This window comes from Chanos chanos, chromosome 12 (genome assembly GCF_902362185.1).
Source record: "Chanos chanos chromosome 12, fChaCha1.1, whole genome shotgun sequence".
In the NCBI taxonomy this organism is placed as follows: Eukaryota; Metazoa; Chordata; class Actinopteri; order Gonorynchiformes; family Chanidae; genus Chanos; species Chanos chanos.
This window is the reverse complement of record NC_044506.1, coordinates 11,023,934-11,040,716: the sequence shown is the minus strand read 5'-3', so window position 1 is coordinate 11,040,716 and position 16,783 is coordinate 11,023,934. Positions and strand designations below refer to the sequence as shown.

Below are 16,783 nucleotides of genomic sequence, written 5' to 3'. Positions count from 1 at the left end.
TTGCCGAGATGTATTGTACTATACAGAGGACCCACCCCACCCAAACTCTTTGCTCTCTGTAGGTCTGCAGTGAGTGAATGCGATTACGTCCCTATGCTAGCAATGAGCATTTACATCTACAAACACCCCCTCGTTCCCACCCGCTGATATCCTCAAGCCCCCCTTACCCTCACCGACTCCCTCACTGACTCCCTCACTGACTCCCTGACTCTCTCTCTCTTTTCTCCCTCTGTCTCTCTCATTCTTCTGCTGATTCAGAAGTCAAGGCGAGAGGAAACCACAGATGACTCTCTTTCTGTTCCTCATTTCTGAGCTACTGCTTCATCATTCTGTAGCTCCCACCGTGAGAGAGAGCAAGAGAGCGAGAGAGAGAGAGAGAGAGAGAGAGAGAAAGAGAGAGAGAGAAAGAGAGATGCACTTCTCTTTAAACGTTGACCTCTACAGTCTCCCTATGAAGGCAATTCATGATGAAGATGGCTGCATTTTCAGATGGCATTTAAAAACATCCAGACCGACCGTGGACAAAATAGCTCACAGCTTGGCATTTGCAATAGATTATAGAATTTTAAGTACTTAAATACAGTGTTCATCTCCGGAGTGCTTTCCCATTCCTTGAATGGAATCAATTATGCTTCAAATGGCAGTCAAAAGACTTTCAACCCCAAACTATTTCATACACTATTAGTTAAAAATAATCACTTCCCTAAGACAAGGTCTCCAAAGTGATTCATTCCAAAAAAAAAAAAAAGAAAAAAAATCGACCAAAAAACCTGTACATTGGTGTCTTTACAAAAACTCCCTTATATTCTTGGATATGTTCCAGTTTAATTAAAATATGGATAGAAAGCCTTGTAGTGCTGGAGAAGTCTTTAAATTCCTACCAAATCCATACAGCTAATATTAACCAACAAATGCTGCACTACAATGCCAACACTAACACATGGTGCAGCAAATAAAAACTTTGTTTCATCTCTTTGCCCTGTCCACTTGTGGAAGTATGTGGAAATATGGAAGGGCACCAGGAGAAAGTGGGAGACAAGGTACTTAAATAATGGTAAACCTGCAGGGCTTTGTGGGAGCATGTATCTTGGGAATGTGCATGTCGGAAATGTCTAACAAACGTACGGGGGGGTGGGGGGGCAAAAGAGAGAGTGTTTGTGTTGTATGTGTGCAAGAGAGAAGTAAGAGGTAACGCTTCTGCTGTTTGTACGAGTGTGCAAGAGAGGGGGGGGGGGGGGTTGGGAGTGTGTGGTGCGATATGGTATGTGAGTGTGTGATTAAACAGGATTGTGTCTAGTCCCTCAGGGTCTCGTGGGAGTGCCTGGTCCCTCTGCAGGCTGCCAGCGAACACATTTTAAAAGGCTAAGACTTGTTTAATCCCTGTGGTCCCATTCACCTCCCACTGTCTAAAGCTCCTTTCACCAGCTCTGACTGCCTGCCACCCTTTGCTTTTGTTCAAAACAGCTTAGTCCTTATAATGTACCAGCAGGTTACCAATCTACTGTTTTCTTCTGTTCCTCTGACTTAGAATGGCCCCTACTTAAAAGAAAAAAAAAAAAAAAACCTTCCTGGCCTTTACCCTGTTATGCTGTCTTCACGTAATTCTTCATTATTTGATATTATTTAGCTATACAGAGACTGTGTGAGCTCTTTGGTGCAGTAGCCATAAAACGAAAAGATCAGATATGGTTACAAAGTCCAGGACCATAGTGCTGGGTCTACGACCCCTTTCAGAGGTTCAGCCAAATAAAGCAATCTCCAAATAGATGAACAATAACAGACGAAAAACCCACCGACGTGGGCATGTTATGCAATTGAAATGACTCGTAGTCTCACGAATGTTCCTTTTGTAACCAACAAGCAGTTTTTTCACCATCAGGTATCTTTACCGAGCTTTGACCTTTTAATTTTTTTTTTTTTTCTCCCCTTGAACTGTAATTTAACGTTTCAGTCCCATGACATAGCCACGCTAGCTTGTTCTTTCTGTTTGAGTTTCTCATTGGAAACACCGATTAACCAACCATTTTCTACACAGATAGTGCCCAGCAGGCCGGACTGCGCTTTTAAAGATAAACTGAAAGACAGATATGTTTATTAAGTAGTTTCCGAAACAGGCGTGTGCTGCTTTTGATTACGCAGTAATTCGATGAGAAAAACATTATATGAATGTTGCGTGCATGCGTGTTGGGGGGGTGGGGGGTGGTGGTTGCGTATAAAGTGCCTGTGGTTCAATTTGCTGCGTTGCTGGGGAACAGTCAGATAAAAATGGAGTGTTAAGAGAAAAGTCTGAGGGTACCGCAGTGCAGTTCATCCTCAAGTCTTAGGCTAGAGCCAGTCCACTGCAGTTGTCATATTTTAGGTAGCTGCACTCAGAGGTGCTGCGACGGGCGCTGAGAATCCAGTCAGGAGCAGATACCCGAGAATTACGACAGCGGTCGTCTTCCTGCTGTCCACGGATGTTGTTATGACTTCAAACACCCACAAGTTCCCTTTGATCCATAATTAAGAAAGCCAAGGAGAAGATAAGCTGGGTTTGAATATTCTTTGAGATGTATGGGGAGTTTTTTTTTTTTTTTTTTTATTATTATTATTATTGAAGCGAGGACCACTGCAGAAAGATTTTACATGCTTGAAAGACACCAGAGTTTTTCCTCTGCGTTGACAAGAAAGCTAAGGACTTGCTATCCCGTAGCAAGCGCTTGAGCATTAAACGACAGCTTTAAAACATGTTATCACACAAATTCTAGTCCATTTCTCGGGCCATGTTTGAAAATGCTCTTCTATAGGCTTCAGTGGGCTGAACTGTTGAATTACCATGACACTAGCAATGGCGGTTAATACATATTATTAAACAGGATTTTTTTTTTTTTTGGAGACATTTTTTTAGCATTTATATAGCTATGTGGATGGATCTAGGAAATGTTGAGTTAATCTCAGCAGAATATATGGATTAATATGCCTCCATTCAATATACACATACTGTCCCCTCTAATCACTTCTCTGTTCCAAACTCCCTCAAAAAAAAAAAAAATCATGTGATTTAATGTCAAGTGATTATGAAAATGAAGAAGCAGTCAAAAAAAGAAAAAAAGAAATTGATGTTCACATAGGAATTTGGTCTGTTTCCTCTAAGGTATTTTTCTCTCCCGTGTAATGTACCTTTGACGAAGAGGTGTCACATTCCTGGCAGATCCAGCCGTACCCCGTCTGTTTGGGTGACTTCTTTAGGGGAGGATCCAAACACCCAAAGTGGTAACAGAGTTGACATTCATCGCACCTGTAGGGAAAATACAGGAGAAATTAAACACATGCACAGAAACAAACACACACACACACACACACACACACACACACAGGCAGGGTAAATGTATACTGCCAAAAGACTGGCCAAGCCCTCACCAGGCAGACGTGATGGATGGTGACAGAGCTGTGTGCTGTCAGGTAACAGATGCTTAATAGATTCAAAACACATTCGCACAGCACCTCTCACATGGCCTTGTACAGCCACCATAAAATACTGTGGCTGATTGGGCCAGCTGAAATGAGCTTCAGCGTATCTTGCCAATAAATCTTTATAGGTTTTTTATTTTGGTGCCAAGGCGTAAAAAAAAAAAATAAAGAAAGAAAGAGAGAGAGAGAGAACGAGGTGGAAAGAGAAAACACTTACTCTTAACTAGGATCAACATCCGACGCCTACTTTGAATCCAGTCACCCATAAGTAAAACCTCCGATCATGACCAAAACGGTCTCACGCACTGCACGATAATTAACCATGTTTCATTCTCGGTTCTTCATTATAGTCTACAACTCGAACGTGAAGCCAAACCTAAGATGGTTATAGGTTGGGTTATTATACGCATGAACTTTCCTGTGGAATGACACACAACAATCCACAAATAGTAACATGCTACTATGAATAAAATGAAAATCAAACAAAACTCCCCCCTCTGTAAGGCCTACCGGTAGAAAGGTTTAATCTCAGTTTTAGTACACGAGAGCTAAATGAGGACGGAGTATCGTTTATCATTCATGAGCCGCTACCGGTGTGTGCCCGGATGCCCTTCAGCCCAGCACGAAAGACCTGCCCACTCCTTCCTGTCCATAATTAACTAATTATGTAGTAATCAATAGAGTAGATTCAGATTTGGCAATGTAAATCTGATAAAGCAGATATGGGATAAAGAGGTCAATGGGCTTTCTCCCCATTCATCTCCATTATGTGGTTGAGAGCCACTGGGGTCTTATCACTGAGTCTGCAGGAGGGCGAAAGAAAGAGAGAGAGAGAAAGAGAGAGAGAGAGAGAGAGAGAGAGAGAGAGAGAGAGAGAGAGAGAGAGTCAGTCTCATCTTTCTGTTTTTTCTTCTTTTTTTTTTTCGTCCAGATAGATGAAGAGAGCCGTCAAAAAAAGGGAGTTAATAAAGGTAGCAGGGTCGTGCTCAGCATGACTGAACAGAACGCCAGGTGACAGGAAAGCCCTTTTCAAAACAGGGCCTATCTCTCACCCCACAAGCTAATTAAAGGACAACAGCAGCTCATATACTGTTCTAACGAGGGAACGGCAGAAAACGCTCACCCTGTACATACACCCATACCTTCTGACAAGAGCCGGCTACGTAAATGTTATGTGTCACGAGGATGGTAAAAATGATGGTTCGCTAGCTGTTGTGTAGTTTGACTCAGAGCTAACACGGAACAGAACTCACTGTGAATCCTGTCAGTTATGACACTACACGTCACAGTCAATGCACAATACAGTCAGAAAAAGAGAAGCGGGAAGATTACTGATGTTTTATCCACAGTCTAATGAAGATAATAAGATGTTTTGTACACACCACGCAAAGGGGACTGATTTAGTGGACAAATGGCTAACTGAGTCATCACTGTTATATCCAAAGAAAAAGGTTTAGCAAACAACAGAGAAATATGTTATATCTGGTTCCAAATCCATATTGTATTGTCTTGCAGTTACCAAGACTGTACTGTTTTATCTTGTGTTTAACCGTGGCACCTTGAACAACTCGGAGGTAAATTTCCGAGTTCTCTGTGACTACCCTAAGACGCTTCAGAAACGAAGCGACAGATTTCTTTTTTTGTCCGTGTGAGGATGTAAAAGCACCAGTCTGCTCTGAAGTGGCCATGTGATGCTTTAACCGTGCTGTTATGGGGCACTCAAAGGCAACACTACATCAGTGCATTCCCGCTGGATCAAAACCTATGTGAACCCTCTTAAACCAGACTCCTAAATCTATTCGTTCCACTCTCCCTGTCAATAAAATGAACACCAGATCATTGTGAAGTCTATGGGTAATCATTCAGTACTCTTCCCAAATTGAATCTGCCTCATGCTGTCACACTTGGGGGAATTAAGAGGAGCCAACCGTCGCCTTTCATCTGAATGGGAACATGTTCTGAAATACCACCTGGGATATAACTCAAACTGTATATAATCAACGTGTTATGAGAAGAGCAAATTCTTCCCTGGAAATGCTGCGAACTACTGAAGAAAAAGGATTCTGTTCTTGAACGGCAGCCTTTGTATAGTTTTTAGTGGCTTTAAGTACTATTGATTAGAGGACTTGGTTGCAGTACACTTTGTGATGTTGTTCGTTAAGACAAATAGCAGTGCATATACCCCTGGAAATAAAACATTTCATTCCTTCATTTGACATGATGGCAAAGTAATTTCACAGATTCATTTTCAATCTTAGACACTAGCTGAAGCTGTGTATGTTTTGCTTCTCTCTGTATCTAATCTATATATTTATTGTGACAGAGGAGTGAACAAATGGATTGCCCTCGGCGACAAACTGTCAACTCGAAGTTGCCTCCATTACATGATCTCCCTCTGAAGAGAGAGACAGCCAAAAAGAAAAAACAGAGAGAGAGAGGGGGGGAGAGAGAGAGAGGGAGAGAGAGAGAGGAAAGAGAGAGAGAGAGAAGAGAAGAGAAGAGAAGAGAAGAGAAGAGAAGAGAAGAGAAGAGAAGAGAAGAGAAAAAGAAACCCCCAGAGAGAGAGAAAGAGCAAACACTTCACTCCCATTCTTATACGTCTTTTGATAAACTCTGCCTGTCACTCGTTAGCAAAACTGCTAACAAGCACTAATGTGCTCTTATTTCATTATTTCCATATGAACGAACTGACACTAAATAAACTAGTCAGATAATTCAATCGCCTCCTGACAAGTAGCAGAATTAACAGTGGGCTGGGTCTGGGAGGGTTTCAGATACATGCACCAATGGTGTAATTTTTAGGTCTTGAAAAGGTTATGACCATACCTGAACATCTACACTGACTGCCATAATTATCCGGCCTTCTTTTTAGCATGGTAGCGGCTGATTATAATCCTAGCTGATGTCATTCAGACATCAGGTAGTATTTTAACATGACAGGGCGTTAGCAATACAGTATCATGAGCGTTATCAAGTTTTAACAGCTGGTAGTAGTCTAACCTACATCGCTGCTGTGAACAAAATCCAGTACCACGCCTGTACGTGCACATCTGCCAAGTGAACTGATGTACTCTAGTAGGCACATGCACACAAACATACAGAGAGTGGCTGAGATATACATACAGGAAGAGAGAGAGATAGTGAGAGAGATAGTGAGAGAGAGAGAGAGAGAGAGAGAGAGAGAGAGAGAGAGAGAGAGGGGCTGAGCAGGCATATCTGCCCAGGAAAGGAGAATTTAAATCACCCTCAGGGCTAACCCTATGAAAAGAAGACAAATGACCACGAATGTGTGTGTGCAGCGCTAATGAGCACATGGCTTTTGTTGCGCACAGCCGATTGATTTCACATGAATCCTCCGCACTGGCAAATAAAGAAAGAGGGAGAGAGTCCCCCGCTCCCCGCAGGAGAAAGTTTAAGACCCGCCTAAGCCACGGGAGGTTTCTGTTTTATTACTGCACTGTGCTCCAATTTGCCTTTTACTTCTTTAATTACTTTGCCTTAATGAACCTTTTGTAATGTTTGTTGTGTATCACGGTGAACATCTTTGAATTAAAACCCTGCTCAGTGATGCAAACCCAAGCAGGCTAAGGGGAGATGATTATGGTTAATTGGAATTCAGAATGACAAGACCTGTGCGCTACAACAAGTTCAACAGGAAGTGACCTTTCAGTTTAACAAAACACTCTTTTTTCTTTCTTTCTTTCTTTCTTTCTTTCTCTCTTTCTCTTTCTCTCTTGCCGCCTGTCAAAAATAAGACGATAATTTGCGATACCGGTGTTAATCAACGGTAAACAACTCCTTGAATTCACCATACTTAACAAATGTAACAACGCATCTGGCGAAGGCTGTTTTTTGGTGATGAAGCTAGTGTTTCTGGACTCGACAAACGTAGTACTGTTTCTGGTCCTTTTTCTATTTTTTCTGCTGTCATGCCAGAATTTTTTTCTGTATTAGTTGTATTGTACAGGGACATAGTCTATTAACATGAAAGTCATTAAAAGGTCAAATTCTGAATACCTTCAAAACCAGAGGATCCTGTACGGATCCAGTTGAGTGCATTCTGAGTAAGGCCATTGGTCCAAGACAGACCCAGTCGACTCGTATGATGGCTCAGTGCCACCGCGGTGCCCATCATATGCAGCCACTAACCTCTATCTGCTCTGCACACTGCCCCAGTAGACCCAGCCACTACAAGGTCCTTGATGTTATCAAAGCAATTTGGGTCCACTTTAATCATTGGGAAAATTGAGCTGCTCGTCCCCCTCCACCCCCCCCCCCCTTCCCAATCCCCTACCCTCACCCCACATCCCTTTTCCTTTTCCACTGGTCCCAGACACAATCCAATCACTCATAAGAGAGCTTATTGATTGATGTAATCTTATTGGGATGTGAGGTGAGGAGAAAACACGATTGATTGCTTTTGTCTGCGACACATGTTGCTCTCTGCTGGCGATGCGTATCCCCTTTCATCTACTGTTTAATCTCTAAGAGGAGTTCTAAGAGAGCCCGCGGCGTCGGGTTAGAGCCGGGTGGCTCAGCGTCTTGATCTCTGCTCATCCCCGTCTCAGAACATCATTTCAGACCGTGGCCTCCCTTCAAAGCCGGAGCCCAGGGAAAGGCGGCCCCGCCGTAGCGAGCCCTCACCCCCCCCCCCCCTCTCCCCCCACACACCGTCAGTGATTAGGATGACAGCCCCTGATGGCTCAATTTAATCAAAGGACATTTTAGCGAGATATTAGATGATTTGAGATTAAGGCAACGTCTGGGATGAAAGCAGAGAGGATACGTGTAAGCAGGGCCTTTTTTTTTTTTTTCGCCCCCCAACGTGTCCTGTTTGCAGATCATTTAGTGCATTTAATAATGTTGTGTTCTCTAAAGAGAAAGCACTGAAGAACTTTTGGCATCTTACTGATGCCTGGTTCTCTAAAGAGAAAGCACTGAAGAACTTTTGGCATCTTACTGATGCCTGGTCTTTTTACGTCTTAAGAGGAAATGTCCGATAGAAAAGAAAAAAAAAAAAGGGAACTGTGTGATAGGTAATAGACACGAAATCAATTTCAGTTTAGACGAACGTGTTACTGAAAACCTGATGACAAAGCAGCAGGTTAGTCTGACACCAAATTACCTTCTTCCATCAGCGTGTCTATAACTACTCATCCGCACATGCAAACGGTATATTATCATCATCACATTGATCTACAGTTGAAAAGTTAGAGTTGGATGACTGACAGCAATAAACATCATAAAGGCTGAAAATCTCTGCATGACAGAGACTGTGTCCCTAGAGTACATCCAGGGTACGCTGAGACGACAGAGCAAGTGACAGCAAAATAAGTGGAGGGGGGAGAAAAAAAAACAGATAAGAAAGGGCAAAAACACACCTCTTTAACAACAACAACAACAACAACAACAATAATAATAATAATATTAGTAATAATAAAAGATTGGATTAACTTGCGGAATGTCTGAACACAGTAATTAACTGTCTCTTGTTTGGAAATTAATCTGCGCGCCAATTTTGATTGGCCCTTTGTGGATTAACTTGCAGTGCGTAAGAGCAACTTCCAAGCTAACATAAGGCAAGGTGCAGATGAGGACAAAAAAAAAACCCAAAACAAAACAAAAAAACCACTGACTCTGTTGACAGGAGGGCTGCATTTAATAGCATTTTGCTGATTGATGTCTAGTTCTACTAGACTAATACAGTACTTCTCTGCTAGCAGTCAGTACAAATTCTTCTCACCAATGACAACTTCATTACCATGCAGTCAGTTACATTTAGTGCTTCTTTATGAGTTATTATTTCATTTTTTGGGGGTCTGCACACTGATATGAGACTTCATTAGGGCACAAACGTCGACATACAGTAGGGTCTGTGTTATTCGACGAAGGACTTGCAGCTTCGATTCTTTACTTCTCTGGCCTGTTGCCTTCTCTGAACAGGGTGACAGAAACAGAGAATTTATCACACGGATCCACCACAATTACCTGAGGAGTGACCACGTAACGGCAATCAATGCAACACAAAGCGCTAGGCCATTGACCGCCGGCCGTGACAAAGTGGACCGATGGCTTTTTGTAAATCCTCTCTATGCGGGGGACGGACTATCGGCCTTTGTGATCCTCCTCCTTTTTGATTTATAGCTAGGGTGACAACGACGTCATTAAGGAACCATTGTTTTACAAGAAGGGGACGCAGTGGTGGGAAGGCTGGAATCTGCAGAGAGAGCGGTACCTAGTCTATCTTCTCTTCATTAGCTCATTACAACTTACTCATTCACACTCAGCTAGTGTGGAGCAATACAAAAATACAAAGGTAACCTCAACCCGCAGTGAGAGTCAGTGTGCTGCTGCCAATGGCCAGCAGGGGGCCACAGGCAACAGTGTATTGAGCTTAGCTTATGTATTACAACTCCTAAACTATTTCAGGGTCAGCTATGTTGTGTGACTGTTGTGCGATTCACATTAGGACCGACATGGAGACGACCGATCTCAAATCAGATGAAAAGGGCATATATTTTGAACATGTTGGACTGAGTTCACTTGCTTAGCATTTATCTGGACACAGTCCAGGTCCTACGCAACAGGACCAGCAGGTCCAGTCTACGTCGGGGCCCTTTTACTGCCCTGTGTTAATTAGAAAGTCAGGCATCTCTGGAAGTGGGCAATTCATCTCTAGAGTGCTAGCAGCTAGCACAGACCATGGAGGGAGGGAGTACGGCACTAAAAGACAAAGAATTGTCAAAGAAGATGAGGAAGACCAGAACCGAAGTGGCAAACTAGGGTAGGAAAGCATATGCGCGCACACACACACACACACACACACACACACACACACAGAGTGGGAAGCTGTGGTTGTAATAGATTTTAGCTGCTTGGCCAATCTTCCCACACATCCCAGGCATTGGCGCTTGCGTTTCTTTTTTTAATGGCAGAGGGGAAAGAAATAAAAAGAGGTGAAGTCAGCAAAAACAAAATGCCGACATTAAATCATCTTCCAGCATCCCGTGTCAGCCAGTAATAGGGAAGGCGCTCATCATCGGGAAAGGTTACTACTCTTCCAGAACATTCCTCTTTACCCCCCCCCCCCCCTTCCCTGTCTGCCCATGACACTCAGTTCAAAACGCAAGGGTAGCGCCGGTCCCGCCGGACCCCCTGCGCCGGACCCCAAGTCTGAGTGTGAGGGATTGGGGCACTTAGATACTGCCACGCTGTGCTGATTCTATCTCTCCGGTCTACGCTGGAACGGTAGAGGGTTGAGTAACTAGGTGGGCTCGCTTGTGTTTCTTTTCTTCTTTTTTTTTTTGTTTCCTCTGTGCCATCGCTTGTTATAGTCGTTCTTGTTGTATAAGCACAAATGCTATTTGCCTGCTGTCAGCCACATTAGGCTTTTTATTATGCGCTTAACCAGATTTTCCCATGAAAGCCACATTCCCTGTTTCTCTCCCTCTCTCTCTCTCTCTCTCTCTCTGTGTTTGAGTCTCCCTTGGTGTATTTCTCTCTCTCTTTTTTGCTCTTGCTGGGTCTGAGCGCTTGGTGGTGTGAGAAAGAGGGAGACAGGAAAAGAGGGGAGAGAGAGAGAGAGAGAGAGAGAGGGGAAGGGTAGCAGAGACATAGTGAAAAAGATGAGAGGGGAAGTGCTGAGAAAAGAGAGAGGGAGTAAGCGATGAGGAAAAAAAAAAAGATGTATTTCTGTCCTGAAACAAGCCGAGGCCTGCCTTTGCAGAAATAAACAGATCATCTGGATGTGAAGCCGCCTCTCTCCTTTATACACATTCTTTCTTTCTCTCTCTCTCTCTCTCTCTTTTTCTCTCCCTTCTGTTCACTTGTCCTCCTACCTCCACCTAGTAGAGCAGACCCTCCTGGATATGGAGCTTCCCCAGTGATAAATCAGAGATGACAGGGGGGTGTTAAATGCTCACACGGACCACCACAACCTAACGCACAACCCTATTAATGAGCCCTGCTGAGCCTCATTCATCACAATGGCAATAAGGTGAAAAAGTCAAGAGTTTATTAAAGCTCGCACAAAGCAAAGGCCCAAGTCCTGTAACTACACACACACATACACATAAACACGCACGCACGCGCGCACACGCACACACACAAACACACACTTAAATGCTGTATGTGCATGCTTACTCACAAAGAAGGGGTACTGCATAAAATCTCAGCTCACATTTATACATAGAAAAAAAAAAAATTACAGCAGCAAATGATATGAGAAAAATCACTGTGAAGACACGAAATCTCATAAATTAATAAATATGAACATGTAAACTAAGTGCAATAAACATCCCTTTCCACAGAGTATTAAATGTAAAACAGTCATTAAAAAAAAAAAAAAGACAGTAAGTGCTAGGCACATGAAAGTCTATAAAAAGGCAGATAACTTTAATATACAAACTTGACACAATACAATGATCAAGAGTCAACCATACACCTAGCTAGAATCATTTCTTTTATTTGATATGCAATATGTGGGTGTGTGTGGAGGCTGGTAGACACACACTCACGTTCAGTGCAGCATTAGCCATGCATGGCTGTCTGTGTACAGATAGATACAGCAGTCTGTTCAAAAATTCAGCTGTGGGCGAAAATTCACTAGGGGGGGCATAGGGGCTTGAAAGGTCAAAAGGCGCCAAAGTCACCCCAGCAGGGTAGCTCTGAATCCCTCGAGACAAAAAAATAACCAAAACGGGAATATCTATTTGAAAGTGTGTAAGCGATTTCAGATGGTGGTGTGAGGGCTGGGGGGGGGGGCTGCGGAGTTGGGCGTGGGGGTGGGGTGACACCCCGACAGAGATATTTCAGGGCAACGGATGACACCTGTCAGCCACTCTGACAAAACGTAAGGCAGAAATGCTGTCAACAGCACACAATAGTGTGGCACTGGGGAATGGGTAGGCAGCTAGGCAGTTTTTGAGAACATGTCAGAATTCTGTCTTTGTACGACAGTGACTTTAGACGGGCTGTTCAGTACCAAAAACACACACACACACACACACACAACCTAAACTCACTCTAGGCTGGACGAATAATACCACCCTTAGAATTATCTTACCGTTGACAGGATGCGATTACCAGTGCTACGTCATGAGCTTTGTGACTGATATAATACTAAGCTAAATTGGACACACCAGTTGGGAGCTACAAGAACTACTGTTTCTACTTTCTCTCTACCACTAAGACTACATTCACACAACACGTCACAAGCAGAAGATACCACAGCATCCATATCACGAACAGCCAGAATTGGATGGGGTTAGGCAGGGACAACACTTAGTATTTGGCCCACAAGTAACTTAATCCAGTCAATAACGCTGATTGGGTCTGGTGATGAGCAGTTAGTCGAGGTCAAAGGGAGACGGGAGTCGTTTTAGAGTTGGAATGAGAGAGATGGAAAGACGGGCCGCAGGTGACATCACCTCTGAAGGGACAATGCCATTGGTCAGAGACAGCAAACAGACCAGATTTAACTTTGTTTACAGGCTGTGTTTCACATTAGAGTTCATAGCTTTGGAGGTGTTGTGAAAAGCCAACGGTTTCAGTAAGACAAAGTTTCTGGTGCTCAAATCCACAGGACAAGTCCACAGCATAAGTCCAACATCAGAGTAACTGTCCGAATAAATTCCATCGAGTGTCCTAAAGAGGTTTAATGGCACTAACGTATAGGCAGAGCATGAAAATGTGTGTGACCATCCACAATGGCTATCTGAACAGCATCTTATCCACTTACTGTCCTTTTACAGTATCCAATGGGGTAAGATCTTATTGTCCTTTTACAGTATCCAATGGAGTAAGATCTTCGCCTAAACTGTTAGCAAATCCAAGAACGCTACTGTACAATTCATAATGAATTCTTATTTAAAGTTAGTCCAGGATTCATAGTCTTTTTTTTTTTTCTTTTTTTTTTTCTCGAAAATTTTCATTGGACCAGCGATCAACCATGTCAAAGTCCATGGCGCGTTTCGGTTTGGGTGAGAAGACGGTCGAAGGTGACGGTCAGAGGTGGCCATCTGCGACTCCTGCCCGACCCCATCGCCGCTCTTCAAACGAGTAAATTTGCCTCTCTTTCTCTCTCCCTCTCTCTGCCTCTCTCATCTGTCCAGAGTTTTTAGGGGAGTGGGGGGAGGTGGTGCCCGGCTCTCACAACCTGTTCAATGCAAAGATAGAAAGAGTCAGGGCAGCACACCTCACACCTGGGGCGTGGCACAGATGTATCGAAATAATCTCAGATTACAGGCTAATCCTGAGATTACAGGCTCATCTAGCTATTGTATATTAACTTCTGTAAGGTTTTTTTTTTTTGAAGACTAAAGTTAAAATATTTTTGTCAGATCTGATTCTATGACTATGTTGTTATTACGCTAATTTCTCGAAAGTGTCCATGAACAAAGGATTGACCAAAAAATGTGCATATTGGCAAAACTAGTGGCTAGAAAAAAAAAGTCCCTGAGAAAAAAAAAAACTGTTTGATTTTATCGTTGGCATAAAGAAGGGAGAAAGTTCTTGCAGGATAGAACAATATAAGCAAGATTGTTACTGTCAAACACTGTTACTGTTTCTGGAACATAAAAAGCCAGTGTCTTGGACTGGAGGGCACAAAAACAAAAAAACTCATCATACAGTTCATTATGTTCAAACACACTGAGACTATATGTGTCAGCTCCAAAGAGAGGAAAAGTCCAACCAATGTTCCCAGCCCCCTCTCTCCACAGAGGTAACCTGGCATCTCTATAATGAAGACTGAACTTTAATCATGAGGAGAATATGACTTCTCTCTCTCTCTGTGTTTCACTGCCCACTCACACACACATACAATTAACGTGCGCGCACATACACACACGCACACACACACACGCGCGCGCACACACACACACACACACACAAACCCCTTGCTCACCTCACTAGATTCTCGTTGTCACCTGGGCCTTTGCAGGTGGTGCACTCTGTTCTGGTGTCGTCGGCTTTGGGCTTCTTCTGCATTGCAGACTGCCTCTGCCGTCGCTCCCGCGGCGGCGGTTCCTATGGAAACACGCTCGATTAGAGCTGGCTGCCATGTATGTTTGGATGTGGTGAGGGAGTATGGAGGAGACCGTGAGTGTTGGGTAAACAGTGAGCCGTCTGCCAGTGTATTAGAGCTAGATGAATGATAAACACTCAGGATGCTGCATTTGGAAGGCAAGTGAGGGAGGGCTAATTCCTTGTGTCGAACAATCATGTGGGAGGTAGCTTACCTCAATCTTTTCCTCCTCGCAGATGGACACTCTCTTCCTCTTCTGGCCTCTTGTTCTCTGGTAATAAGAAATGATTGGTAATAATTGTGGTTAATGTTTTGTTGCTTAATGTTTTATTAGAACAATTCTTTGCAGTAATCTAAAACAAGAAAGCAAGTAATTATGTTCACAAATGAGTGCCTTCAAATTAATATGCAGAGATGATTTTTTTATTTCATGAATAATTTCATGAGTAATGAAAGATTTCCCTATTTTTCAAATCCAAGTGGGCTTATTTAAATAAATTGTTTTCTATCTATCTATCTATCTATCTATCTATCTATCTATCTATCTATCTATCTATCTATCTATCTATCTATCTATCTGTTGAAAATCTCTATGGTGAACAGTATGCTGGATAATATCATGATCAAGCATGCCGCTACAACAAAAAGACTGACCACGACCAAGCTTTCTGATTAGGACAATGCTTGTGCTAAGAGTTCTGTGACTTCTCCACACTGGTTTTCTCCCTCCAGCGGTAAACCGGGCCCAAAAGCTCCTCCCACCCGGACAATGGACCAGCACAAGCGGGATCAGCAAGTGGGTCAGCTCGTCTCACCAAACTGGATTTTTGAGCATTTCAAAAACTTAAGAGTGAGAATCCAAACACTAGCTCTCCAACATCTTTCTTTCTGACGTATCACAATCCTCTGGCTCTTCCATATATCTGCTTCCAATCAACCAAACACAAGTACTTTAATCCCCAACACTAGGCGATGGGGGAAAAAAATAAAAAAATAAATAAAAAGAGAGATGTTTGAAAATCATATCAAACATCTCAATCTTAATGTAAGTGGGCAAGCTGGGGTACAGAGCTGGCTTTTTTTTTTTTTTTTAAAGGGGGGGAAGAAAAATCGACAACATATTTAAACAGACTGTGAAAACAATTCCATCTGTCGCCGTTGGCTTGCCACCGCACGGCAGATGGAACACTTATCATTATAAATGCTAACTGCTTTCACGCTGCCAATTGGCTCTTACACCCCTTTTGCCACTTCTCCCTCAACGGCTGCCCCAAACAATGACACTCGTTTATTTCATTGTTCCTTCATTACGGCAGATTCGATTAAGGTAATCTATTAAAGGCCGAGCAAAGATCGAAGAAGAGCCAAAGAAAAAGTGTGGTGACTCCACTCTTAAACAAAAAAACAAAAAAAAAAGAAAAGTATGTGGAGAGAGGGCTGACGCAAACAAAATGTCCCGCTCTTTGCTCCAGTGAGTAAATTAAGGAAAAGACAGTCGAGAGTTGACTTGGCAAAATCAATCTTTTAATTAACTACATCATCATGTCTTTAAAAAGCACTGAATCAATTCTCCCAGGGTTAGAAAAATTAACAGAGCATGCAGACGCATAGTAACAAGAAGTACTTGGCACATCCATTCTAAGAAGACTAATGGCATATGTACCTGGAGGACGTTCTAAAGTAATAATTATAAACGGGTCTTGTTCATGCGGCTTGATTAGGAACATTGTTTAATCAGCAAGACGACCTACTATAACTCACCGTCAAATCTTCCAGCAAAAATCAATTCTGAATATTGGAGGTAATCACCGCAGAACTGATGGATTGAAGAGAAAAGCGGGTACGAAGGAAAACGCTATCAAAATGCCCAAACTCAATCAAAAGCTATTGATATGAGTAGGTTTTTTTTCCCTCTGTTATGAACACAAACACTTCAGAGATTGTTGGAGCGTTGTATTCGTGAGTGTGATCTGTCAGTCTGGAGGGAGGAGGGTTTGAACTGTCGCCGAACAGGGAACGACCCATCGCCGCGAACAAGCGTTGCATATGGTGGCCACAGCCGAACACAACTGTCGTCGGAGTATGGGGCTTGGCAGGAGGTCGATTAACTGGTGTTGATAAATGGAGAACATGGCTTTGCGAGTGCTTGTCACCAGTGTGCGGCCCCGTTAAAGGTATTAAAAATGCAAAGCGAGCCTCCTTTCAGTCGCTGCTGTGCTGCAGTGTGCATTTGAAGATAAACACTGCACTGAAGTGCCTTACTCGGGGCAAGTGTGTGTATGTGCGTGTGTGTTTGTTTGTGTGTGT

The 16,783-nt window shown here is 43.1% G+C and overlaps 1 protein-coding gene across 1 annotated transcript in view; it reads right to left on the bottom strand.

Moving 5' to 3' along the window:
• Nucleotides 1–2,320: 2,320 nt before the first annotated feature.
• phf14 (PHD finger protein 14) overlaps nt 2,321–16,783 on the bottom strand; it is a 43,144-nt gene continuing 28,681 nt past the window's right edge. The window contains exons 15-18 of the mRNA XM_030788487.1: nt 14,691–14,747; nt 14,357–14,478; nt 3,160–3,277; nt 2,321–2,446 (exon numbers count right to left, since the gene is read on the bottom strand). Coding sequence (XP_030644347.1) covers nt 2,321–2,446; nt 3,160–3,277; nt 14,357–14,478; nt 14,691–14,747 — 423 coding nt within the window. The remainder of the gene's footprint in view (nt 2,447–3,159; nt 3,278–14,356; nt 14,479–14,690; nt 14,748–16,783) is intronic.